Source organism: Gorilla gorilla, chromosome X (genome assembly GCF_029281585.2).
Source record: "Gorilla gorilla gorilla isolate KB3781 chromosome X, NHGRI_mGorGor1-v2.1_pri, whole genome shotgun sequence".
Taxonomy (NCBI): domain Eukaryota; kingdom Metazoa; phylum Chordata; class Mammalia; order Primates; family Hominidae; genus Gorilla; species Gorilla gorilla.
In genome coordinates, this window is record NC_073247.2 from 41778167 (window position 1) to 41805475 (window position 27309).

Consider the following 27309-nt stretch of genomic DNA (forward strand, 5'->3'; position numbering starts at 1 on the left):
GTATCATAGTTTATATTCTAGATAAAAGCAAACCTGTATTTTAAATTTATCACATTATATACATTATATTTAACTATAGGGGGTGGGAGAAACATTAAACTAGGCAGCAGTGGCTCTGCCGCTTAATCTCTGGTTCCTTCCTGTAACACAATGATTTCTATGCTTTGTCTTCTAAAACAATTGCTAAGGAGAGCTACCAAGTGGGAAAGAAGATAGATCCCTCCTCTGCCTGAACTTGACTCAACTGGCAAAACATTAAACCGCATAAATAACATTTTCAGGTGTTCCTGTTTGGTTAATTATCCTCCCCAGACCTGAGTCACTTGATTTGAGTTTACATTTATACTTTCAAAAATTAAGTGCTCTAGAACAGTGCTACTCAAAATACGGTCTTTCACAAGCATAGATATGGACAGTGTGTTAAGTAACTTCTATAGCAATTTGACATTGCCATGACATCCAAATTCATGATCAATGCATTCATCTCATGGAGCAGGGTACAGACGAGGTCAAGTGTTGTTGAACTTGACTGTTGAGTTACATGTGGTGTGAATGCATACTTGTCAGTTTCATTAGAACCACCTAAAAATCTGTGATGTGTAGTATGTTAAAAACCACCACCGCGGCTGGGTGCAGTGGTTCACGCCTGTAATCCCAGCAGTTTGGGAGGTGGAGGCTGGCAGATCATGAGGTCAAGAGATCGAGACCATCCTAGCCAACATGGTGAAACCCCGTCTCTACTAAAAATGCAAAAATTAGCTGGGTGTGGTGGTGCACACCTGTAATCCCAGCTACTCGGGAGGCTGAGGCAGGAAAATTGCTTGAACCCGGGAGGCAGAGTTTGCAGTGAGCTAAAATCGCACCACTGCACTCCAGCCTGGCAACAGAGCAAGACTCTGTCTCAAAAAAAGCAAATAAAAAACCACCAACAACAAAAACCTGGCCCTTCACCAGTTTGAGAAGCACTGCTCTTCAGTGATAGCTTCCTTTTTTTTTCTAAGACAGGGTCTTGCTATATTGCCCAGGCTGCACTCAAATTCCTGGGCTCAAGGGATCCTTCTGCCTCAGCCTCTGGAAGCGCTGGGACTACAGGTGCGTGCCATCATGCCTGGCCTTAAAGTGATAGCCTCTTTACAGACCAAGAAAGTAAAATATAAAAACAATCACTTTCTTACCAAAATTAATGCTTGGTAAAGAAATCTGTATGTAAATATATCAATATAAGCAACATTTGTCTCCGTTATATAAGCTTCTATTTATGAGGGGGTGTAATGACTTTCCTGGAGTTATGCAAGCGATGAACACTTTGTGGAATAGCAAATTTTGAAACATTCTCACAGAATATCACCAATTCATAAATAAGCTAATGATTCATCCACTATGTCATAAGAGAGACTTTCAGAATATTTTTAGGTCATTTTATTACTACCGTAGAGGGTACAGACTTTAAAAACTATCTATTTTATGTGAGTGTTCTGACTGTTCTGAATCTCTTTCCAGCAAAATTGCAGCTCCCAAGAGACATACAGAGGTAATCAGACTTGTGGGCTTAAAAAAGAAATATTGGAAATGTCTGAATAAGAGCAGACACGTTTTTAGATGCCTTTATTCTGTGTGCAAAAATCATCTTCTGCAGATCCAGCGACATAAAATTGTACACATCCAGCACTTTTCTTCTAGCTGCAGGTGTAACCTTAATGTTCCTCTTATTTAGATCAGTAAACTACGATTTGGCAGCTCTTTTAAAACTGTAAACCAGTCAAAGTCTAAGGAACAATTCTTTTTGAGTTTCCTTCTGAAATAAGCTTTGAGAGATGCAATTCAGAAATATCTATTATGTTCTTCAATTAGAAGCTTTAAATCAAGTTATTTGAACAAGAAAAAATATTATAATATTTAGAACAGTCCATTAAAATGCCATAAATTTTGATTTGGAAATTACATTTCTATTTTACAAATGGGGAAAGTCAATGGATCCTAATCAAAGTTAAAAGAGCAGATTATTTTTCTTTTTTCTTTTATAAGCTGAATAGTAAAGGAAGAACATTTATAACTGCCTTAATAACAAATTTGAGTAAATCTCCTGTGATAATTTTGTCAGCTAGGGAATAAAGAATGTCATATGGATTCCAGTTTAATTATGCTGATAAAGCAGTTTTATAAATCACGCTAAGAGTAATGGATGTTCCTTTGAGAACAGAGAACTCGGAGTTTGTAAAATGTGTGTTCTGGACTTGGTTCCTTATCTTCTACCATAGTGAGTATAAATCAAATCAAGTCTTGAGTCTCAGTCTGCTCAAGTCCAAATGGAAAGCAGGGAAAAGTTGCCCCATCCACCGGTATGGTAGCATTATTTCCCAAATCAAAAAGTGGAAGGATACTCAAAGGGATGACAGGACAAAAAGTCTGAAACTGAAATTGATAGAAAATCCAGGTCATATGCCAGCTAATCTATAGCTGTGTGAGGATTAAATATGGTTATTTCTGAAAACTCTTCGCCATTGTAAAGTGCTACACAAATAAAGTACACTTATTACAAATATGATTATAGGCCAGGAGCGGTGGCTCACGCCTGTAATCTCAGCACTTTGGGAGGCCGAGGCGGGTGGATCATGAGGTCAAGAGATCGAGACCATCCTGGCCAACATGGTGAAACCCCGTCTCTACTAAAAATACAAAAATTAGCTGAGTGTGGTGGCGGGAGGCTGCTGAGGCAGGAGAATCGCTTGAACGCGGGAGATGGAGGTTGCAGTGAGATGAGATCGTGCAACTGCACTCCAGCCTGGCAACAGAGTGAGACTCTGTCTCAAAAAAAAATTTTTTTTAATTAATAAATATGATTATCCTATTATTCATATCCTTTAGGTTGGTGGTGACAAAGAGGAACTGGGGGTTTAGGGCTGACAACATTCATACAACCAAGCTTTACTCTAGCCAGGAGTTAAAACAAAACCAGTCATTTAATGATGAAAGATCACTGGCCAACATGACATATAAGAAAATGAAGACCAACAGAAAGCAAGGGACTTGCCCGAGGTCACACCAAAGCTGGCATCTGAATCTAGATATCCTTTCCAGTTCAAAGCGTTATGGCAGTGAAAAGTCAAAAGTCAGAGGTTTTAACACTGAGCAATATGTTAAGGAACTAGAAGCAAGAGCCAAGGAAAGCTAAATATTGAGTAGCTTAGTGGAGAACAGTTTAGTTCACAAAATATGCTGAGAAAAGCATTAGGACAAGCTCCTAATGCAAAAGGAAGGAATTCATAGTCATTCAGAATCCTGCAGTTTCTAACCCAAGAGCATCCTCAGGAGGGAATACTTAATGGAATGTAGAAAGCCTATCAAAAGAGGAGAATGAACAAATAACTACAATATCCCTTCCTCTTGGGCAAGCTGAGGAAAGAGGTACAAGGATTTTGATAACAGTGTTTTTAACTCTCTTGCAAATTGCTGATTTATAATGATATCGATGTATCTTTAAAAAGCTTTTAGCCCCATTGACTTAACTAGGACTTAACTAGTTCTCCTAACTAGAACTGCTGAAGAATCACACCCCTAACCTCAGGCCCAGCAGACCCTAAAATTAAACCCTCATTTTAACATTCTGAAGCTCTCTGCAAACCATAGACATGAAGCTAAGGGCTACGTGCTGATAGACTGCCTTCAAATCTTATGGTTTTTAAAGACCACTTTTCCTAAGAATTCCAAAAACACTCAGAAGTCCATTTTTGAAAATTGAGAGCTTTTGCATCATTCAGGTGAGCATCATGCTGGAGAGTAGGATCCAAAAATTGGGCAACAGATTAAAAAGGGCTAGATCCTTCCGAAGAATGCTATAACTTAAGAAAAGGAAAACCAGTACCCCTTGAGAAAAAACTTGTGGTTAAAAGGGCTTCAATGAAGGAAAAGGAAATTGGAATAAGTAACATCAGAACATATGGTGCATCTAGATTTTAATAAACTGCTTGAAATAAAATCAGCTTTCTGAAGTGCAGTGATTCTCTCTTCACATTATCCTATTTTTACCTACATGTCTCCTTCATAAACTGGTCTTCTTGTACTATACTGACAGTATCACAAATGCAAAAAAACTCACATTGTAATTTAAAAAGGAACCATTGGGGAACCACATATTTTATTGTATTTATAATTAAGAGACCCCCCAATAAGACAGGCTAAGAAATAATGTTTTTAAACAGGGTCTCGTTCTGTTGCCCAGGCTGGAGTGCAGTGATGTAACCTTGGCTCACTGCAGTCTCGTCCTCCTGGGCTCAAGCGACCCTCCCACCTCAGCCTCCTGAGTATCTGGGACTACAGGCACATGCCACCATGCTCGGCTAATTTTTGTATTTTTTGTAGAGATGGGGAGACGGGGTTTCACCATGTTGCCCAGGCTGGTCTTGAACTCCTGAGCTCAAGTGAGCTGTTCGCCTCGGCCTCCAAAAGTGCTAGGATTACAAATGTGAGCCACTGTGCCCAGCCTAAATTCTACTCTGTTGGTCAGTATATCTGTCCATATGTAAATACTCTTGATTACTTAAATTTGTAGTAAGATTTGAAATTGGAAATTGTGAGGCCAGGTGCAGTGGCTCACCCTTGGAATCTCAGAGCTGTGGGAGGCCAAGGTGGGAGGATCGCTTGAGCCCAAGAGTTTGAGACCAGGCTGGGCAACATGGTGAGACCTCCATCTCTACAAAAAATTTAAAAAAAGATTAGCCAGGCACGGTGGCACACGGCTATAGTCCCAGCTACTTGGAAGGCTGAGGTGGGAGGGTCACTTGAGCCTGGGTGTTCAAAGCTGCAGTGAGCCATGATCAGGCCACTGCACTCCAGTCTATGTGACAGAGCAAGATGCTGTCAAAAAAAAAAAAAAAAAAACCCCAATAAAAGTATCTTTAAGCAGCATATATTATGTGTGTGGGGGCAGGGTGAGCTTTTTAAAAAATATTTTCTTAAAATTTCAGTAATGAACTTAGGGACCTAGACATAAATTGTGAGAAAAGGACAGGCTTTTAACCACATAATTGCACTTCATGTAAATCAATATTATATTAGTATTTCAAAATAAATTCCAGAGCATATTACTATGTAACATCTACTGATTTTGTAAATGCTTTCTGGAGCCTTGAAGAGCTCAGAGTTTTAAATCACCAAGCTAACCTATTGGAAAAGTCTTTCCATTACATTTGTAAAAATGCTAATAGAAATCTAAAACTCACCTCATGAATCAAACATATTATTACTTCTAGGGAGTGACGAAGAATGTGCCCTCTCAATAACAAATGAATGACCCAGAGGAGTCTAATGGGAAATATCTCAAGAGCCTCTCTATTTGACAACAGCTTGCCTCACTCAGCCTGTAAGACACGGATGGGTGGCATGATCTTCTCCTGTTGTTTGTTTTCTCAGAATGTACATTTTAAAACATAGGAATGATTACATTTTTAGAAATCCACTTGTCTGCAGAGTTAGCCGAAAGGTACCTCTTGAAAAATAATGATCACAGCAAGTTTAGAAACAGCCTGCCCCACCCTCAGCCCAAAGTAAAAGAAAAACAAAAATCTTAGATACTTGTCCAATATCGTTACTTTTTTTTTTTTTTTTTTTTTTTGAGATGGAGTTTCACTCTTGTTGCCCAGGAGGGAGTGCTACAGCGTGATCTCAGCTCATTGCAACCTCCACCTCCTGGGTTCAAGTGATTCTTCAGCCTCGGCCTCTTGAGTAGCTGGGATTACAGGCATGTGCCATCACGCCTGGCTACTTTTTTGTTTTTTTAGTAAAGATGGGGTTTCACCATGTTAGCCAGGAAGGTCTTGATCTCCTGACTCAGGTGATCCGCCCGCCTCGACCTCCCAAAGTGCTGGGATTACAGGCGTGAGCCACCGTGCCCAGCCCCAATATCCTCACATTTTAAAGATAAAGCACCAAGGTCTACAAAAAATAGACATGAGACACTTGGTCTCTTATATCCCACTTACTCCACTACTATTCTCTACTACCATTCTATGACTACTGGGGGTAGTCACAGACAAATGCTGAAAGAAAACTGATTTCCAGTTGCTTTTAGTGATTTATTCCCTGTGAAAATCCAAGACAATGCTTTTGTCAAACCATTAACGTGATGTAAAAAATTTTCTGGGGACTCAAATTCCTAATGACTGTTCAGTCATCATAGTGAACCTTTAAATTATTTCTTTGCTATGTCTTGCTTTGTTTGTGTAGGACTCTGGCAATATTTTCTCTCAATTTTTTGTGTAGGTACACAGCCGATAAATGAGGGAAACACAATATTTCTAACACTTGATAGAAACCTCCTCTGCAAAGCCATTTTAGATCTGCTGGAAATAATCTAAAATTAATTATCTTATATTGTTTTTTATCTATTTTTTAATCAAAAAAGTTCTATTTTCTCTACCACTAAAATGTCTACATCTGCATTTTTCACGACTGCACATACAGACTAAAAATACACGAGATGATCTCTTTGAGTTTAAAGTTACCTGACAAAGTCCATGAGAATCAGGGTCCTTAAGTATAAATTGTCTACATATATGTGGGGCGTGTGTGTGTGTGTATATGTGGCTACTGCTGCTTTTCTGTCATAAGTTCTCATTAGTTAATGAATTGTAGCTATAGAGACACTAAGTAAGAAATGGAATGGGGGTATTGACGAAGAAACTTTTTTACCAAACATCTAACTGTAAATAATATAAATTCATTGTAGAAAATCAGCGGAAAAGGAATGAAAAAGAAAACCACCTAGAATGTATTAGAGAGCTCCAATGGTAATATCTCAAGCAATATTATAGCTTTTCATCAGTAAATACTTGCTACTTTTTCAGTTCTAACAAAATGTTTTCAGCTTCTAATCCTATTGTGTTCAAACCCTGGGTGCAGGGGAACACCTGAATGCTTTTGAGGGCAAGGCAGGTAACATAAACATGTGTTGAACAGGCTGCTTGGGAACTTTGGCAAATTAGAGAATGGAAATCTCCTTAGAAGTGGGCGTCTCTAGGAATGTGTAACCTACCATGCATACTGTGGACCACTGTAGCTTCCACGGTAGAGTATGTCTGGAGTGGGGGTACAGAGGGAAAAAGCAACATCTTGATATTTTCAGCACCTCACCAGAGACATGAGGTTCAGGTTCGATTAGGAGAGGGGGCTAGATGAGGTCTTAAACATTTGACACGCCAGACCACAACACCATTTCTGCTTTCAAGATACCTTTCATGAACTGACTGTAGTTGAAGGCTTCCGACCATTTCATCCAGCTCAAAGAGCAATTTGGACCTAAAGGGATACCTCTTGAAGAAGAAAAATATAAACTAATAAGTAAAAACTAAAAATCAATGAAAAGTTTCTTTTCAGTATTTTATGCTTATGTTTCGACTTTGAAACACTATAATTTTGGAGCTGGGGAAAGGCAGTGCTGGTAGTTAATCTTATATGGGATCTCAAGGATGTAGGCAGGCTGGGTGCGGTGGCTTACGCTTGTAATCCTAACAATTTGGGAGGCCAAGGTGGGAGGATCACCTGAGGTCAGGAGTTCGAGACCAGCCTAGCCAACATGGCAAAACCCCGTCCCTAGTAAAAATACAAAAATTAGCTGGGCATGGTGGCGGGTGCCTAGTAATCCCAGCTACTCGGGAGGCTGAAGCAGGACAATCACTTCATCCTGGGGAGGCGGAGGTTGCCGTGAGCCAAGATCGTGCCACTGCATTCCAGCCTGGGTGACAGAGTGAGACTCTGTCTCAAAAAACAAACAAACAAAAAAGGATGTAGCCATATAACAATCATTCTATATGTGCCAGGCAACAGTGAAAGGAGTGCCCATTGTTTAGGAACCCACCATACCATTTCCAGAAATACCACTCAAGTAACTTACTATTCATAGGTAAAACTATCAATTCCTATATACGTGTAGCAGGTATGTAGTAACCAACATAAATATACTTTACCTAGTAAATAAAATCAATGAGAACAGTGAAAGTACTAACAGAAAACTGAGGACAAATCCAGGTGTAGCCCCACATAGCTGTGTAGCCCTGATCAATTCCTCCCTGAGCCTGGCTTCGCTGTCCTGTGAAATGTGGATGTTGATACCATCCACCACGCAGGTTGGTTGCTGGCACATCCCATGTGGAAAACATACAATAGGCACGCAATCAATGGGAGATGTTATCTGATGAATCACCACTTGGATAAAAGCCCAACGAATGTTTGATTGTTACAAAACTATTGGAAATATTAACTCTCAAAGGTGAAAAGCAAACTTCAACACTTAGTTCACTTGCAAGTGGTTTGTTATTGGGCTAGCAAGAAACAATTTCAAAGAGGGCTGGAATTGATCACACACTTACGATGACTTCCTTTTATTATATAAAAATGATACCTGAAAGTTGATTTCATAAAAGAGAAAGTTTGCAATAAATGAGTTCTAAAATCCCCTGCAACTGTAAAATTCTGTTATAATTCAAAATTGAGTGATGTCACAAGCCCAATGTCACAAGTCATGAGAGATTATCAGTTTTGAGTTTATCACCACATCTAAACTATGGAGAAAATTTTAGAAATATAATGATTAAATGTATATATAATTTGTATTAAAGGAGCAAACATGTATTCATTGATAGTCCATAATTAGCTTTTCATCAAACGTGTTTGCAATTTCTCATTACAGAGTAATTGAAAGTGGCAGAGAATACTATACAACAAAATGGAAATATGGCCATGGTAATACATTACTTTCCAGTGAAAAAAAAAAGCAAGTTATAAGACAGAATGATTCAACTTCTATAAAAATATATGTATAGAAAGACATTTTTGAAGATCCTAGATTATTAAACACCAGCTAACTCTAAGAAGTGGGGTTATGAATGATTTGTCTCTTCTTTATTGTCAGCCTGTCTATATTTTTAAACTTCAAAAATATGAATAGGTATTAATTCTATAATAATAATGATTTTAAAATAAGAGTGAATTAAAATATTACAACTAGAAATTACTGTAATTAGAGTAGGAAATGTTAGAAGTGGGCTAAATCTGTGTAAACCACAGGTTATGATCAGGAGGCCCACAGACAAATTTAAATTAGCTCTTTGTGGACAGATTTCTAGTTTTTCTCTTGTACAATCAGGGGTCCTGGGAGTACTGGGATAGAAAGACCAGCCTGCCCAGGACAGCTGCTGCCCACTTCAGATGAAGCCTTTTCATTCTCTCATTTGCCAAAAGATAAGCATTCACGTTTTCCACCTGTGGTATAAACAGTCCACAATTATAAGCCAAAAACATTCTGTAGGGGCTGGAAATGTAGCACTTGAAAATTAGCTGATCCCAATTTTATTTAAAATTTTAAACGTTTACACACTTATAACCAGACTGAAATTACATAATATTACTCGAAATGTATTGGATCTCTCTGGCTAGTATAAGTGACTTTGTTTTTCCTTTTTCATGTTTTTTATTTACATTTTTCAGGTTTTCTAGAAGAAATTTAATCATTTATAATTAGAAAAATGTTTAATAAAACCATTTTTTGGCTAATATCTCTTCTCTAGTCCTTGGTGTCTCTATAGCTGCAATTCATTTTGTGAGAATCTATGACACAAAAGCAGTAATAGCTACGTACGCCCTGACACACACACACCCCACTTACATATACCTACACAGAATTTATGTTTAAGTACCCTGATTCCCACGGTGTTCATCACATAACCTTAAATCCAAAGAGATCGCCTTATGTGTTTTTCTATCAATATGTCCATTCACAGAAATGCAGGCTTGAAAAAGTAGAAAAGACATGACGTTTTTATATTAAAAAAAAATATAAAAACACAGCCTGGGCAACATAGTGAGACCCATCTCTACAAAAATAAATAAAAATAAATTTTAAAAATGAGCTGGGTGTGGTGGTGCATTCCTGTAGTCCCAGCTACTCAGGAGGCTGAGGCAGAAGAACCGCATGAGCCCAGGGGTTCGAGGCTGCAATAAGCTATAACCACACCACTGCACTCCAGCCTGGGAGACAGAGCAAGACCCTGTCCCAAAACAAAACCCAAAACAAGCTGCAACTTAAGAGAATTCACTTCAGAATATTCCTTGTAGATCTAAAACGACAAACCAGACATCTGGACATTTGTCCAGTGTAAAAAGACTGGTGTTTTCAAACCCTTATTTGTATGCTCTGTACCTATTCAAAAAAATTCAAGTTATGAGGGGAAAGAAAACAGAACTGTCAGGCTCTTACATAAACACAAAACAAGCCAAACTAAAGAAATCATTTAAATGTTCACATTAATGACCCGCCAGGCCTTAGGAACTGTGAGCACCGGAAAGACGGCAGAAAATCCCTTTACACAACATTTGTGGTTTGGCAAAAGGGTTGTCTTGGTTTCACACGGAAGAAATCAATAAGCACCTGAAATGGTTTTCTATCTTCGTGGGAAGAAAAAAAAATAGCCATAAATTGCAACTGTTTTTCCATCATTTTAGGCACCAAAGAAAACTACAAAGACCTATAGGCCCTCTCAGGTATATTGAATTTTTAGGAATCAATCAACTTCTAAAACTTGTTTTTAAGGAACCTCTGAAAAAAAGAAAGCTGATTGTCAATTTTGGATAGGAAGGTGCCACTGCTTTCACCCTTGAAACAATCTAGTGATGTATTTATATAGCAAGTAACTTTCACACTGCAAACTACTTTATCCTAAAAGTCACCTGTCATTTAACTTGGAGGAAACATGGCCATGTCCTTACCTAAAGACTGGTAGAGCTCTGTCATTTTGGGATGGTCCCAGCAAGTTGTTTGAGTCTCGTGGCTAAAACACAAAACATAAAGAAAGACTTTAGCATTTACAATGAGTAGTCAAGAAAACAGGAAAAAAGAAAACAACAAAAACAACAACATGATTTGCTTTTGAACCATTCGGAAACTTTATTTCAAAGCGCTTCCATAGTGTATTGAAGAAATGTTTATCTTACAAGCAGAAAGGCCCCTTTCTGCTTTGTTTCCAAAGAGAAAAGCAATATAAACATTATTCGGTTCCAGAATTTGTTTCTTCTTTGCACCCACAAATCGATTGCGCTTCAGTTATGATAAATTGACCTTGTTATGTGATCAATAATCGACTATCAGGACTTCTTCACCTATCCAATGTGGAACACTACAGAAAGGACACCGACAACTGATTATTATTCAACTCTGTCAAAGAGATACCGGACATTAGTTCAATAAATATAAATCATCTCACTTCTCATTTGCTTTCACTGCCCCTGACATTTTTCCATTACTCTTTCCTCTACATATACAGATCTCATATCCATGATACCTGTATTTCATTTCAGCTTAAGGTATATCTACTGCCTGACTAATATATCATAACTTCCTTCTTCCCATTATTTCAGAGTGTTTTTTCTTTAAATTCAGTACGCTATACACCACTACACCTCTTCCTATATTTACTTGGGCCGGAATGAAGCATTCACGGCTGTCTTCCATTTCTTGAAGTGTGGTTGCTGGCTATCAGCTCCTGCCACAAAAAGAACAAAACACCTTTGTTCCTCATTCAATTACATGAATAAACCCTGGAGAAATAACTACATATACTTTTCCTTACTTTGGTCCATCTACATAAATCACCATAGCGTCGTATTTCCAGTTTTCAGGGATTGCATGACAGGCTTTGATACAGTAAAATGCAGTTTTGAATGATATTTGGGTACTCATATGCAGAGCCTATTCATAAACTTTTGGGGGGAAGGGGAGGGAAGGAAAAAAGAGAAATCGCTTAAACTGGGGCATTTCCAGAGGACCAGAAAGTACAGGGGCCTCACACAGAAAGAGGAGTCTGGAGAGGCAACAATGTCGAATGGCCTTAGCGTATGTTTTGAATTTTAGGGCTCTGCGCCCTACTGGCGGTGAAATTTAAAGCAAGCCTGCCTACCTTGGAGGGTTAAAGGATTAGTCGAAATAGGTAAGTGACCGGCACCATTTGGTGCTCAATATGTGGTCACTTTTGGTATCATGTGCCCCTCAAATTGTCATCTATTAAAAGCAAATCTGTTATTAGTTGATTAAAATATAGATGTGGATCCAACTGTAATTAAGTCAATCAAGGCGAAGAAAGACCCTTCCTAGAGAGCAAAACCAACACACTACATGTTATCACCTATGTTTAAAAAAAAAAAGTTAAAACAACCATTTAAGTTGGTTTAAGAAATGGAATACAATCATAAACCTCATAAAGACATATGGAAATCATCCAAACTGTACAACTTCAAAGACCATCCCTGTAATATTTACTAGTCAGTGATTGAACAGTGAGGGCTACTGAAATCAATTTGCAAGAAAATGTTCACTTGTGAAGTGCTGTTTCACTGTCTTTCAAATATGTTTATTTCAGTTTTACTTTTCCATAGAGACAACTCATATTTGAGGACTATAACAAGGGCTTATCAGTTGAGGGAATATAACAGAGTGACATTCAAGTCTTAAAGAGCAAGAAGAGCAGGAGATGTGGTCTCTATGCTTTAAGGAGTTTTAGGACACCCCATGACCAAGCCGGTTTATGATCTGGAGAAGGGGTAGGCAGGACTGGTACTTTACATGCACAGCACAAGGAGGCTGCAGCTTGCAGCTTCGTGGAAAAAGTGTTGCTTGTTCTCAGGCATTTCTCAGCTCGGAAAGTGAGTGTATACCAATTCCGTATATAAGTGCAGAGCAAGGAAAGGTTACCTTCTATTGAGACCACCCTGCATTCAGGCCTCCTCTATTTCCAAAGGTCATCCAGATGTGATATAAGCACCAGGAAGAAAAGAAGAGCGAAGAGAGGAAGCACACACGTGTGCCCACATGTACAAGGGCTCACACAGGCCCTTACTAGTCACACTGTGTAACAACAATGTCCCATCTCCAGGATATTTGTAAGGACCGTAGCATCTTCTATAGGTCTGCAGAAAAACATTTAGCTGAGCTGATAAGCCTGATCAGACAGAGACAGGGAACCACCGTGAAAAGCCACCATCTGGAATGGACTTCAAATTAGAGGAACATAGACAAGAAATAAACCTGTACCAAACACAGTTCTAAAAGGAAAGGGAAACAGTGTGTACAATTTACAGGAGAATCCCACATAGAATGAATGAGGGCTTCATGTAGCTCCCCATCTTCTAAAGAAATCTCATGACTGTTGGCATACATACATTCCTGCCTTTTTAAAGAATTTATTTTGAAGGTTAAAATTATGAAAAGGGTTTTAGAAATTATCATTTTTTAATCCATCAGTCCTCGGCAAAACTGAAAATCTCCTTTACTGGAAGAAGGAGGAAATTCTAAGCCCCCAATTCCATTGCCCATTTGTGAGTTAAGATACTAGTCCTTGATAGGTACTATTCTCCCAGTTATCTGTGATTCTGGGGGACTTGAATAACATAGATAAATGAACTCCTCAAGCAACTCCAGAAGCTAACCTTTTTCACCTTCAACACACAAACCTTTTATTTTTAAGCAATGCAAAAGAACTAGAAAAACAGATTTAGATTTCACCTTTGCAGTCTTAGTTTCACTTCAACTGCAAATCAGTTCTAAGCAAAAGAAGAGAGCACAAGTGGAAAGAAGAAAAGAATAAAGGGTGTGACTAATTCTTAAAACGAGAAAAATAGTCTTTTAATCATTTAATGCTAAAAATGCTTGGCAACGTAGCCAAAAAACCTTCAGATTTTTTGGTAACTATATGATGAACCAAATATTCACTTCACGGCTTGTTATTTTCTACCTGTGATGAATCCAGAGCCCTACTGGGACACACTTAACCCTCCAAAATAGATAGGAACTATGAATATGGACTGGATGAAACAGTAAGCACAAATCTGCATAAATCATATCTATCTTGTACCTTGAAGGACAAACCAAATTTTTGTCTGTGATCAATACCGATTTTACAGCTTCGTTTCTTACTCTGTGCCTGCCTTCAAAAACAGTAGAGAATTCTCAGTAACTCCATGAGAAGAGCCCACATTTACCTGGAATATGCAGACAATATAGAAAAACATGGTGTGCTAGGGAGGAGGGAGTGGAAGGGTGGGTGGCACTGTTTTGGTAATTGTCTCTTTTCTGCATTTCACTCTCCACATCGGAAATACACTCCCCATATACCATGAACAACCAAAAGGGAAATTCTGAAACCTGTTCACATGTGAATGGGTACATCTTTGTTTGGCCTTTCTGAGAACAATAATGTTCAACATAGATCACAAGTCTGTACGTACATTAACACAGAGATCAGCTTCATAAATAATCATTAAAACGCTCTTTACATCTTTAAAAAATGTTATTGATTTTGGCCCTGCTGGTTCCAAAGCCTGGCATCAGATATGCCTCTCTGAGCAGTATTTATATGAAGATTTCCCCTCTCCTTCTTCTTTGTACAAACCATGATAATCTTTTTCCCTTTTATTTGAGGCTGTGATAGGACCCTGATGCAAATTAAAATATAAAGTCATCGACTATGACAAAAGACCCCAGCAACACCTACTTGTCAATAATAAGAAATTAAAGCATTACTCTACTGAGCACAAGGCTGACCTAATTTCCTACCATACAATTTAAATTTTCTCTCACTTTCTTTAGTTTCAAGTAGTGTGCAAGGTTATTATAACTGCCTCAGAGCTGTTCCTGCTGTCAGTGCTGGAATAATCAGACTTATTGGAATTGCTTTTTTAGTTTCTTAAAAACAAACATTAAACACTTATAAAAAGTAACAAATATCTACTGCTGTGGCTGGGAAAATGGCAGTTGCCTAATTAAAATAAGATTTCTTCTGCCACCATTGTTATTTGGTACTGAACATATTCCAAACAGTTGCCTTTTTAAAAAACTATCTGTCCACTACTTCCCAGGGAGAAAACTAATCGCTATGCAGCAATATAAAAAGGTAGCGTTCTCTTGCGATTTGCAGAGGATTAGAGTTTGGTTTCATATATAATCTGGAGCCCATTGATCCACACACACAAATGATTTCCCTTTAATCTGAGGATCAGACTCTTTTTCTAGAGGAACCTTGGCATTTGCATGCTGAATTGTTGAACTTGGCTTGCATTGCTGGAATACTGGCAGGGTGTGGATGGTAAAATATATTTTAAAGTTTCTGCTACCGTGGGGCAGGGGTTTGGAGGGGTGGGCATCAGTATAAGCATCAGAAATCCATTCTAGTTCCCCATTTCTTGTTCCCTGGGATATTTACCATTTTATTCTGTTTGGCTAAAGCCAGGGCAAAGATGATTGCCTCGGTGGCTGTTCCAGCTGTTAGTTGTCCTCCGTTTTATTTGCTTTTCAAGGTTTAACTCCTACCCACCCTCAACTTTGGCCGAAGCAATTTCTTTTCAGGGTCGTGTCCAATCGGAGATCAAACAATGGTGACTGAAACCAATTCCACGGTGTTCAAGGGTCAGAGACCTTTCATATAACCGTGTTGCTTCATTTGCTCCACTCGCTTCTCCAACAGCAAATGTATCCTCCAAAGAGGGGCTTGAGTAAAAGGCAATAAAAAAGCTAGGCAAAAAAAGAAAGGTTGATTGGAGGCGTGGGGGGGGGGGGGGTGACAAGGAGAGATGACAGGGATAAAGCAGAAGACCAAGAAGAGTTTATTGCCCAAGGAAAAATGTAGATTTCACTTAAAGACGCCACTTAAAAGTTCAACCACTTAAATCGGATGGATTTTTTTCATGATGTAAAAACAGTTTATAATTAATATTATGCCTCCCTCGAGCAACTAAACCCCTTCAATTTAAAGCTTCAAACTTAACTTCAAATTTGACTAATATAAGCAAAGTGTTCTGCCCTTTTTATTGCCGTGCTCGGATTGGGAGTGACAAACTTTGCTTGAAGATGAGCACGGACACCTGGAGAAATGCGAGAGAACACCCTAGAAATGACTCCACACCCAATCCCGAAGGGCAAAATAAAAAAGCCCAAACAAACAAAAATCCCCCCCTGAAATCTTTGACTTCTGGGCTTTAGTTGTTTGTTCTTTCTTTCCTGATTTCTGCAGGTCTTGGGGCATGGAATGAGCACGGTAGAAAATGCAGCGAGGGAAATGTCAGTTGGAATCCTCGGAAGAAATCAGGCAGAAAGTTGACCTTTTGGCACTTGCAGTGCAATGGAAGGTAGCGCCGCGTGCGCCCCTTCCTTCTGCGAGTAAGAGCGACGATTTAGGAACAGCCAGCCTTGCTCACGTCCACACTGGCAGCCTGGAAAGGAGCGAAAAGCTCCCCCGGCCCCAATCCCCGCGTGAGGAACGCGTTATCCCCTCTGGGGACGGGGAGAAATCAGCTTTTTCTCTCCGAGCCCGTCCCAAAGCCGAGGGAAGAGGTTCCCCCACTAGCCCGGCGCCTGGGGAGAAACCCCGGGGGCGCACCTGCAGCCGCGCCGCGGGAACCCGCGGGAGAGGTTCCTAGACGCCCAGCCGCCCGGCGCCCCGGGTCCAGCCGCCGCGCCTGTCCAAGTTTTGACCGCCTCAGCTTGCCCCCTGCTCGCGCCACAAGTGCACGGATTGCGGCCACCAGATGGGGCCGGGGCCGCGATCCACTTACCCTTTGAGCTGTTCCCTCATGGCTGCAAGGGCTCCGCGGTCGAGTGGGGGTACGAGTGGAGGAGTGAGCTTCCCAGAGCCGCCGGGCTCCCCGAAAGTGGAGCGCCGCCGCCGCCGCCGCCCAAGCTCACAGCTGAAAGCACTGCGGAGGAGCCGGCGCGGGCGGGCCGGGGAGGGGGCGCTGCGGACCGACGGGGCGGGGCCGTGTCGGGCTCCGCCCCCACCTAGGGACCTGGGAACCCGGACACCCAGAGACTGGGCAGTTGGGGCTTTCAAAACGGAAAGGAAAAAGAAAAGAGAAAGAAAGAAAGAAAGAAAGAGGGTGGGGATTTAAGGTAGACCCAGGAACCTGGAAGCCACACACCGCTCTGCTAACACCTCCTTAAAGCCTCTAGCAAGACTACTTGTTGCCTAAATAAATGACCCAGGTGCAAATGACCTCATCCCAGATAATTAAGAGTGTGGGCTTGGAGTTTTCTTTTTAAAAAATAAAAGAAAAAAATTATATACATAATTCTCACTCTCCCTTCCTCCTCAGTTGAAGATTAAAGTGGCCGGCGATAAGGACGTGAAATTGCCGTTAGGCTCATCCTGGGCTAAAAGGGATTGTATTTGGATTTGTGACATAGCAGCGGATCTCAAAATGTAGACCCTGGGAACAGCAGTATCAGTATCACCTGCGAACTTCTTAGAAATGAAAATTCCCTGGGCCCGGCCCAGACCTATTGAACCAGAAACTCTGAGCATACTAATGTTTGAGAATCACTGGTATGGACTCTCTAAATTAAGACAATACCACCAGTGCTGTTGCACGGTTTGGTCCTTTAGTATTCTTTTAGGAAGATCTAGAAGGAACTCGTTTCTAACAGAATATTTTATTGGAAAAGTTACAGGGCCTGAACAGTTCAAACAATTCTAATTTTAGAGTTTGCAATATGATGATAGAAGTTAACTACACACAATTATTTCAAGCTTGGAAATATTCAAAAGAAGAAAGCCTTCATTAGCACAGGAATTTTCTGCAAACTTCACATAACACCTTAGATTAGCATCCAAAGAGCATCTTACGATAAACTGTTAGTGATATTTTCACTGTCCTTCTTTGTCCATTTATTTTGTTGGCTTGCTTTTCTTTTTATTTTCTTTCAAACATTTGCTTTCCACTCTCCTTTCCGATTGATTGATTCCACTTCGGTCTACAGTTTAAATGTGGTCCCCTTTTTAAAATTTATTTCTTAAGGGATGGGGGTCTCACTGTGTTGCCCAGGCTGGTCTCCCAACTCCTGGGCTCAAGCAATCCTCCCACTTCAGCCTCCAAGTGCCTGCGATGACAGGTGCATGCCACGATGTCCGGCTTCTTTTGAAATAGTCCTTTTCTGCTCAACATTTTTCCCCCTAGAATGTTTTAGGTGGAAGGACACCCATTTTGCTTTATCTAATGCTATAGCATGGCAAAAGAGGCAAAAATAAAGTATGTGGACAAAAGCAAAAGGGAATGCCAGGATTCTTTATTACCTTTAACAAACCAAATATAAAGGCAAATGTTATCACTAAAGATATGTGATCATACTTACATGATCGGTATTGCTATTTTTAAGCAAATACGGCATTTCTTCTGGCATTCTGGCTCATACACTGAGATTACTTAGGGTTGCCCTTTAGCAATTTTTAGCTAGTGAGTTGTGGAGGCAGCTGCTATTACGGTCTGAGGGGGGCACACTAAGATTTGCTTTGGCTGCAGTTGTCCCTTGGTCTAATAGTATATTCTAGTTCTGCTCCGATCCTTGGGGAAGAGGGATTAGTGTCCTGTAATGAGGAAGTAGTGCCCTTTGCAGTAAATCAGAGACACCAATCTCTGTGTCAGTGTGGCAAATCACTTAACTACTGTTTATGTTTATTTCCACGAAAAGACAGAAGCCTCAGAGCATGGACATTTGTAAATATTACAAATCGATAAACCAAGGATTTGTAACACCTGGATAGTAAGACATTTGTCACTCTCTTCCTTTCCTGTTTTTTGTTTGTTTGTTTTACACTTTTAAATTACCTGCTCAAAATTCAGGAGTTCTGACACGCTTCTCTATAAATGCTTAAGTCTCTTTTCTCAGTGTCCAATTAGAAAACTACTAAGAATAATCTGTTGACAAGAAAAAAGAATGGAATAAGAAATCACTATTCAGACTTTTTTAAAAAAATTGACAGATGGCAATCCTCAAAAATACATCTTTAAGTTCTTTTTTAGACTGGAGTTATAGGCACTTGAAGACTTGTTCCCAAATCTTGACGTCATATTATAATTAAATACTGAAAGTATTAAGAAATGACGCGGGCATCACAGAGACTGTTTTGTTGTCAATTGGAGTCAGATTATGAATTTTGCTTATTAGAGGAAAGCATTTGGAAAAGAACATAATTGATATACCTTCGTGTCATATGTAAATTATGTAGTGATGCCATGTATGATAATATATTGTTTGTTTATAGTAGATGTTTCTTCTTCTCCTTCTGATTATATTATTATTATTATTATTATTACTGTTTTGATATGAACCACGGACATGAAAAGAGCCTGAAGCTCTGCTACCAGAACAAACTTCAGCTAAAATTTTGACTTCAGAATCAGCCATGACCTACTTGTTCCCAGTACCACTGTCTAGAATGGTGCAAGGATTGGAATTGGGGAATCCAGCTCGAAGACTCATGCGCTTAGCTATTCTGCTATGCTGCCATGAAGAGACATGGCTTCTTTTCCTGTGGGAAAGGTCTGTGTTTTTTCTAGTATACTCATAGACAATCTCACTGATGGCTCAGAGCAGAGAAGAGTAAATTTGCTAGAAATAGAGATAAAGAAGAAATGAAATGGGATGAGGTCAAAGAAGGCGACCCAGTACATTTTCCCGTAGCCAAAACTCTGGTCTTTGAACCACTTAAACTTTGAGGGAATCTTTAGAGAATAAGGGCATCTCTGACCTAAGGGACTGTGCAGGATGCTTCCCCATTCTCCCATCCATCTCTATTCTTTGTCCTTCTCCATTCTGCTCTGTGCCCCAGGAGGTTGGACCTCTGTGGGGACATCAATCAGGCTTTCCTGCCGTTTGGCTTCCTTTTGCTTTCAGCCAATTGGGAGGCAGTGATGAAAGGCCTATAGAAGGAGAGGAAAGGACAGGAGGAAGGTGATGTTTGGGTATTTATTCTTCAGGTTCCCTCCTACTGATCTCTGGCCTGGCAGCTGCTGAGTTCCTTGACCTGCAGCCACAAGTCTTGTTGGCCAGTGCTTTCCTACAGCAACAGCATTCCACCAGTTACGCAAACCATTCCTCCCTTTATCCCTTTGGGCAAAAGTTTACCATTCCTTGTTTTTTTTTTCTCCTAGCCTGCCTAGAGCCTTGTAAATAGCCTTTTCATTATACTCTCTTCAAGTGTTCCGTTTGAATGTACCATCTGTTTCTCCCAGGACCCTGACCAAACTGAGACCCATCCAGCCAAAGCCACCCTCTGGGGCAATAGACTTGATGCTGAGTGGGGACTACTGATAGAGGAGAAAGTCAGATCCCCCCACTCTGGGGCTAAAAAGCAGATGAGACTCAGTCATTGGATAAATATTCATAGAAGCCTTCTCTGTAGGCCCACAAAGAGCTTCTGGCCTTTTGAGGGTAAAGGCAAATCAACAATTATGAATGGTGACAACAGCAGGTGTGAGGGTAAAAAGGATGCAACCAGCTTGTTCTTTACAAGAGCTTCAACGGTCTGCTTGATCTTTTGGAGAGAATGTCAAGATAAGGGTTAGAGAAATGGGCAAACTGGAAAGGGCTTAGTGTGACAATCTGGAGTTTGACTTGTATCCTGAAAGGTATGAGGGAGCTTTTTAAGGAAGAAAGAATTAAAGCATGAGTGTGGCTCTGTCCGGTTTGTCTTTTAGAAAAATCACTCAGGCAATGGTGTGGGGGCTTGATCAGAAGACAGAGTCTGAAATTCAGACATCAGGTACAAGGAGATTGCAGTATGAGGAGGATCTGAATTACAGCAGTGGCAGAGGAGGTGGAGAAATGATACAATAAGGTTCCAACTACAGGAGTCTTGACTGACTGGATGTATGAATGGAAGAGAGGGAAGAAGTAAAGCAATAGTCCTCAAGCTTGGCCGCCCTTTGGAATCACTCAGGGATTGTTAATAAATTTAGATGTTTGGGTCTCACCACCCTGAGATTCTAATTTAATTGGTCTTGGACATTAGGATTTCTAAGACTCTCCAAGTGATTCTAATATGCAGTGAAGGTTAAGGACCATTGTCCTTGAGTGACAACCAAGATTGGATGAGTAGCATTCTCCGAGCTAGGAATTTCAGGAGGAGGGGGCAGAAGAGGGGTAGGAAAGAGATGATGAATCCAGTCTTGAACATAATGAATTGGAGGTGGTGATGTAAAAGTGCAGGTATCCAAGAGACAGTTGGACATCTGAGTCTTGAGCTCAGAGGGAAGATGTCTGAATTGGAGCTATGTCTTGGGTTCGAATGAGCCCATCTAGTGGAGGCTGTGAAGGGCCAACAGCTGAAGCTAGGCTGTTCCTACCTTCCACAAACACATCTTTTTCCTTTCTGGGTTGCATGTGGTTTCAATGTTGGCCTGATGCTAGCTGTGTAAAAATGAGGAGTGGCATAGGAAAGGACAAAGACAAGGAATGGTTTGAACTGGGTACTTGCCTGGAGGGATGGTCCCGAGAGACTTCACCAACTCCTAGGGTTCAGCTTCTCTCTATCTATAGTGCGCCCTAAGTTTAAGTATAACCTGCAACACTTTATAAAAATTCATTTAGAGTATAGGTATCACTTCAATTAAGTAGAATACATATTCTATAGTAAAATGTCAACATTTGGGTATACAATAAAGACATAAGAATTCCATATTCCTCTTTGCATAGTACAAGTACTAACCATGAACAGTGATTCAGACATCTAACAAATGGGTTGGCGTATGGTGAATCATTGCTGGTTAGGGCAAATATTATAGCATACTAATTGAAATATATATAACAACCCCCCTAGATCAATCTGAAACCAACATCTTCTGGATGTAAGAATATCCAGCCAGTTCACATTAACCAGCAAATGAAGAGGCCTCTACGTTCAGACACAGAGCACTTCACACCCACACAAAACCCTATTTTTCCAGGCCCTGTCTCTTTAGGGAGGCAGAGTAAGCCAGGCTCAGGAAAGTTCTCTGTGAGCCAGCTGCCATCTAAACCAGAGATTTCACCAGACAGGTTCCAGATAAAGTCGAGCTCTGCTTCACTCTCACGCAGTTTTCTTGTAATAAGATTTCTCAAAGCTTCACAGAGCCACCTATATCAAGCCGAACATCTAAAAAGATGTGAATTTTAGCATCTTCACTAAAATAAAGCCATACTTCATTAACCTCACAGGCCGATGGTTGCTTCATGGGAAAGAATTTGGAGTACCTATTAGCCTGCCAGCTATAGCGATAACCCATGTATATGACCCACACCACCTCCTGCTAAAAATGGATCACTGGTTAATGTGGTTCAAGTATATCTGACTACAGCATTCCTGGTCTACCTTAACAGCTCAAACTTGTAACTATTTGTCTGCCTTTCCCCACCGATTGTGCCAAATAAGCGGAATTTCAAAACTGGGCAGAAATTCTTACACTCTGCATAATCTCTCTTCCTCTTCAGCTACAAATAAGGCTTTGTATTCGATTAGACTCACAGCAGGTGAAAACCCCAATTAGTGAATTCATTCTGAGGCCTCTACCTTCCTCCCACACAACACATTTTTGTAAAAAAATCGGGGAAGTCTGGGTCTCTTCTCAAATCAGAAGTAAATTAACCCTTTGATCTACCCAATCAAACTATTTACTGCATGAAGACTTTTCACTGCAAAATGGGAGGATGTTGAAAGATTCCTCCTTCTTGACTCCATAAGGGAGGTTACAGAAAATTCTATTTTATCAGACTTTATTGTTTTCTTCAAATCCATAAATACTCACATTTTCTGATCAATCTAGAAATTACAGTTTTTCTTTCTACCTGAAACTCACAATGCCAATATTATGTAACAAAAGATTAATGGACAGTCTACTACAAGAGAGAATTAATTTTTAGTTATGTTCTTATTTTGGTGATTTGAGGTGAGAAAAAAATTAAATTTTAGTTTAAACAGTATGTTTTGGCCTTAGGAAAGGCACAAAGTCTATATTTCATACTTTGTAAATATTTATTTGTCAAAGAAAATTCATCATTGGACAAGGATAGATGTTTGGTTGAACATTAAAAAAAATCAAGGCAGCTTTAGTTCTTAGAGTGATTTACTCACACTTTGTCAATTGCTTCTCTGGAAACAATTCACAACCTAGTTTTATTTATGAACATATCATTAAAAAACGGCAGCTTTGTCTTTTTTAATTGTTTTAGTCCTGTCACTTTTCTTGAAACAAGTCGTAGGACTTACCCACAAGAAAATACTGAGCATATATCAAGTAGTAATGCAGCTTTTAGAAGTAGTCATCTGTTACTGTCAGAGGTTCATTTCGAGTCTTTTTAATTAAAATGCAAAGTTCTACATACATGCCTGCCTAAATTACCCCTTTCTGAAATACTCAAATTTCATAAAAAAATTTTAAATGCTAATGTAACCATTGTTAATACTCTACACTTGCTTCTTGAGATTTGGAAAAAAGTAAACAAAGGAATTACCAGTCAATTAAGCGAACAAGGAAGTCATCTTAAGTTGAAACAGATAAGGAAAATGTAATAATCAAATGCTACAGATGAAGACACCAGCGTTTTTCTTTTTTTTTTTCTTGAGATGAATATCTACAAGAATCACGCTTTATCAAAAGCAGCTTCCTTAATCTTCAGCAAGCGTAGCTGTGTATTATAGCAAAGGCATGAAGATAGAGGGGCAGAGTGTCCAGACCAATTCTACCCCTTAGAGGTGGGTCACTTAACCCTTTACAGGCAAGTCACTTAACCACTTGGAAGCTTTTGTTAACTCATCTACAGAATGTGGATAATACTGCCATATTGTGGGTCAAAATGACACAATGACTCTGACAGCAATTTGAAGGCTGGGGAATGCTGTGTTCATGCAAAGCAGCCTGTCAGGCAGGTATGATTTCTTAAAAGAGAACTCAGTATGTTCAGGAATAGTTAGGTATACAGAACCAAATAAATTCACTTTAACATTCTGTTTTAGATTGTCGTGTGAGGGAAAATGAGAGGTCTGAGTTTAGTAAACTGCTCTTTTGTAAACTGCTCTTTAGCAGTTTACAAAAGGCACCTTTCCTCTTTTTGCTTTTTACACTTAAGAAGGAAGCAAGTAGGAAAAGTAAGATTTTTTTTTTTTTGTGCAAGATAAGGCCTATCTGTAGCCTGAGATAGGCATAAAATTCACAGCATTTGCTATCATTCAGTGGGGCTGAGATTAAAATATGAATAGGATTCACGCATGTTAAAAAGGAATATCCATGTTCATATTCTCAGACAGCAGAAACCTGGAGTAGTCAGAGAGCAAGTGAATATTGATTTGGTGGGGGACAGTGAGGGAGAAATATCCCCTAGCTTGATGGAGAAAGTCTCCTGGTGGCAAGCCTTGAATAGCCAGCATGTGGTAGGAATTCCACACAAAGACAGGGATCCATAAAAGGGGAAATAAGATAAAATCCAGTTTAACCAATTAATGATCTACCAATGTCTGAATCTTGTACTCCAGCTCTGGCTTACTTTTGTCAAGGCATGTTTTGAAGATGAAAGGAAAATACAGATGCAAGGAACTTTTATTTATCCACAAATTTCCAAGAATGTTTTTTATGTGCTCTATCTAGACTGTTTCTCTATTAACTATTATCCTATATTAAGTTCTTTAAATAACTTCAAACATAGTGTATTTATGGAACACTTACATATGTATTTGCTTATCATTTAAACTCTTCTCATTTTTTCTTTATGGTTGGTAAAAACTGGGGAGTGTTTGGAGAATGACATGGAAATATATAAAAATTTCAACATTGTAATCCAGTTTTTTTTTTACTTGTGGGATCCCAAGGAAATATGGCCTTTTCCTTAAGGAGCTTATGATCTAATGAGAGAAGATAGACCCATATATAGCTAAACACAATATCAGACAGATTATAATAATTACAGAAATAGAGAGAAAAAAAGCAGCAAAAAGGGAAAGGTGATTAGTTTGGCCTCTTGGGATTAGAGAATATGCGCTTCAATTAAAAACTAAGTAGGCTTTAATCACCTAGTTAGTTCTTAAATCAGGTTTTGTGTGTGTGTGTGCGTGTGTGTGTGTGTGTTTTCTTTTTGCTAGAATATGAAGAGTTGAAACAAGTTTCTTACATTGACTCTGTGAGCTAATCGCTCATATTAATAATTTACTAAGGTACAGAGTTTTTATGTTAATATACAGCTGTGTTATGACATCAGTTTAGGCTTTTTAGGAATTCAAAAATGTATTTGGCCAATATTGCTTTTGATATCTTGGGAAGGCTAACTGGCAGAAAATACTACTTTCCCCATTAGGACATCAAAGCACATTATTGAGTTATTATGAACAAGACCTTCACGTGGGAATTGAAGTCCTCACAGCTTGACCTACTCTCATCCCTTAGAAACAGGTCGACAAAGAATTGGAAGCCTCTTTGCATATGATGGATAGAGAAGAAAAAATTGGCACCACCTGTACTTTTGAATATCTTTCTTTTTAAAATAGAATTAAATTTGAGGTGGGAAGAAACAAGGGTGGAAAAGAGGGTAGGGATCAGAATGGAAATGTATGCCAAGTAGATGATGACAACAGCCCAGTTAAGAGTGGATGAAAGTCTGAACTAAGAAAGGAGCACTGGGAATTTGTGGAGAGGCTGAATTCACGACAGGTTATAGAATAAAATCAATGCTACTTTTGAGCCAATTGAATGTGAGGGCTAGAGGAAAAGGAAAAGTGTAGGATTTTTGATAATGGCCCTATTAGCTGTGCATTCATGGATTCATATTTGTGTATATACTATGTACATATTTATACCGTGCATTGTTCTGTAAAGGCTTTAGGGCAACTTATAACAATGTATAACTCTTAAGAATTAATAAAACCCAGCACTAAGGAAATATAAATAGCATAAAACTTTAAGAAGCGAGGAAAATTTAGAACACAGATTTGTTTTTTGTTTTTTGTTTTGAGACGGAGTCTCACTCTGTCACCCAGGTCAGAGAGCAGTGGCACGATCTCAGCTCACTGCAAACCCCGCCTCCCAGCTTCAAGTAATTCTCGTGCCTCAGCCTCCCAAGTAGCTGGGATTACAGGTGCCTGCCACCACGCCCGGCTAATTTTCTGTATTTTTGGTAGCGACGGGGTTTCACCATGTTGGCCAGGCTGGTGTCGAACTCCTGACCTCTAGTGATCAGCCCACCTTGGCCTCCCAAAGTGTAGGGATTACAGGTGTGAGCCACCATGCCCAGCCAGAACACAGCTTTGAAGATCACAGTGCATGATGTGGTTATGAAAATTTTGCTATGCATACCCACCAGAATGAGAAAGACAAACAATACAGTGTTAGAAAGGATGTGGAGCAACTACAAGTCTCATGCTCTGTTAGTAGGAGTGCAAATTGGTACAACCACATTGGAAAACTGTTTGGAAGAATGTACAGAAGCTGAACACACACAGACCCTATAACCCAGAAATTCTACCCCTTGATATGGTCCTCAAAGGAATGCATACATATATTCATCAAATGGCATGTCTTAGACTGTTTATAACATCATTTTTTCTACCAAATGCCCATCAACAGTAGAGTATATAATATACTGCAGGATGTTGACAGAACGGGATATTACATAGCAATTAGAATGAACAATCCACCACTTCATACAACAGCATGGATGAATCCAGGTTTAAAGAAGTCAGACACAAAAGAGTACATGCTGTGCAATTTCATTTATATAAAGGACAAGAACAGGTCAGAATATTTAATGGTGTTCAAAATCAAGATTGTGGTTACCCTTGGTGGACAGGTAATGTTTCTTTATTTGGATGCTGGTTAAATGAGTGTGTTCAGATTGTGAAAATTCACTGAACTGTATAAGTTTAAGCCATTTTTTCTTTTTTTTTAATTGACAAATAAAAATTGTATATCTTTATCATGTATAACATGTTTTGAAATATGTATACACTGTGGAATGGCTAAACCAAGCTAAGTAACATATGCATTACCTCATATACTTATCATTTCTTATGGTGATAATACTTAAATCTACTCTCTTAGCAATTTTCAAGACCATAATAGATTGTCATTACCTATAGTCACCATGGTGTACAATAGAGCTCTTGAACTTATTCCTCCTAACCGAAGTTTCATATCCTTTAACCGGCATCTCCCTTATTTTCTATATGCCTAATATATTTCAGTAAAAAAGTGTTTTAAAAGGTGGGTATAATTTGGTTGTGGCCTTTGTAGATGTCAAAGCAAAAGAAAAAATATAAAAGGAAATATGATCGATTTTATTATTTGGATTATTGATAAGGAGGAAAGAGTGTAAGTGAAACAAAGGAAAATCCAAGTCTGGAATGACTTAGATTGAATAAACAGATCTGCATGGGATCTAAGGTGGGAGACACTGCATGGTGTCGACTTTCAGAAAAATCCCTTCAGCAGTTTTCAGTGCCCCTCGACATAAGCCAGGAACATGATGCCGAGGTACAC

At 39.5% G+C, this 27309-nt stretch overlaps 1 protein-coding gene across 17 annotated transcripts in view; it reads right to left on the reverse strand.

The window, feature by feature from the left end:
- The window catches only part of DMD (dystrophin), a 2091067-nt gene that overhangs the window by 129973 nt on the left and 1933785 nt on the right, over positions 1-27309 (reverse strand). For 13 of the 17 annotated variants that reach the window (XM_055376532.2, XM_055376533.2, XM_055376528.2 and 10 more), the window contains one exon: positions 10759-10820. In XM_055376532.2, coding sequence (XP_055232507.1) covers positions 10759-10820 — 62 coding nt within the window. Of the gene's footprint in view, positions 1-10758; positions 10821-16590; positions 16788-27309 lie in introns of those variants that run through there. The other 4 variants (XM_019019431.4, XM_019019429.3, XM_019019430.3 and 1 more) reach the window with 2 other exon arrangements.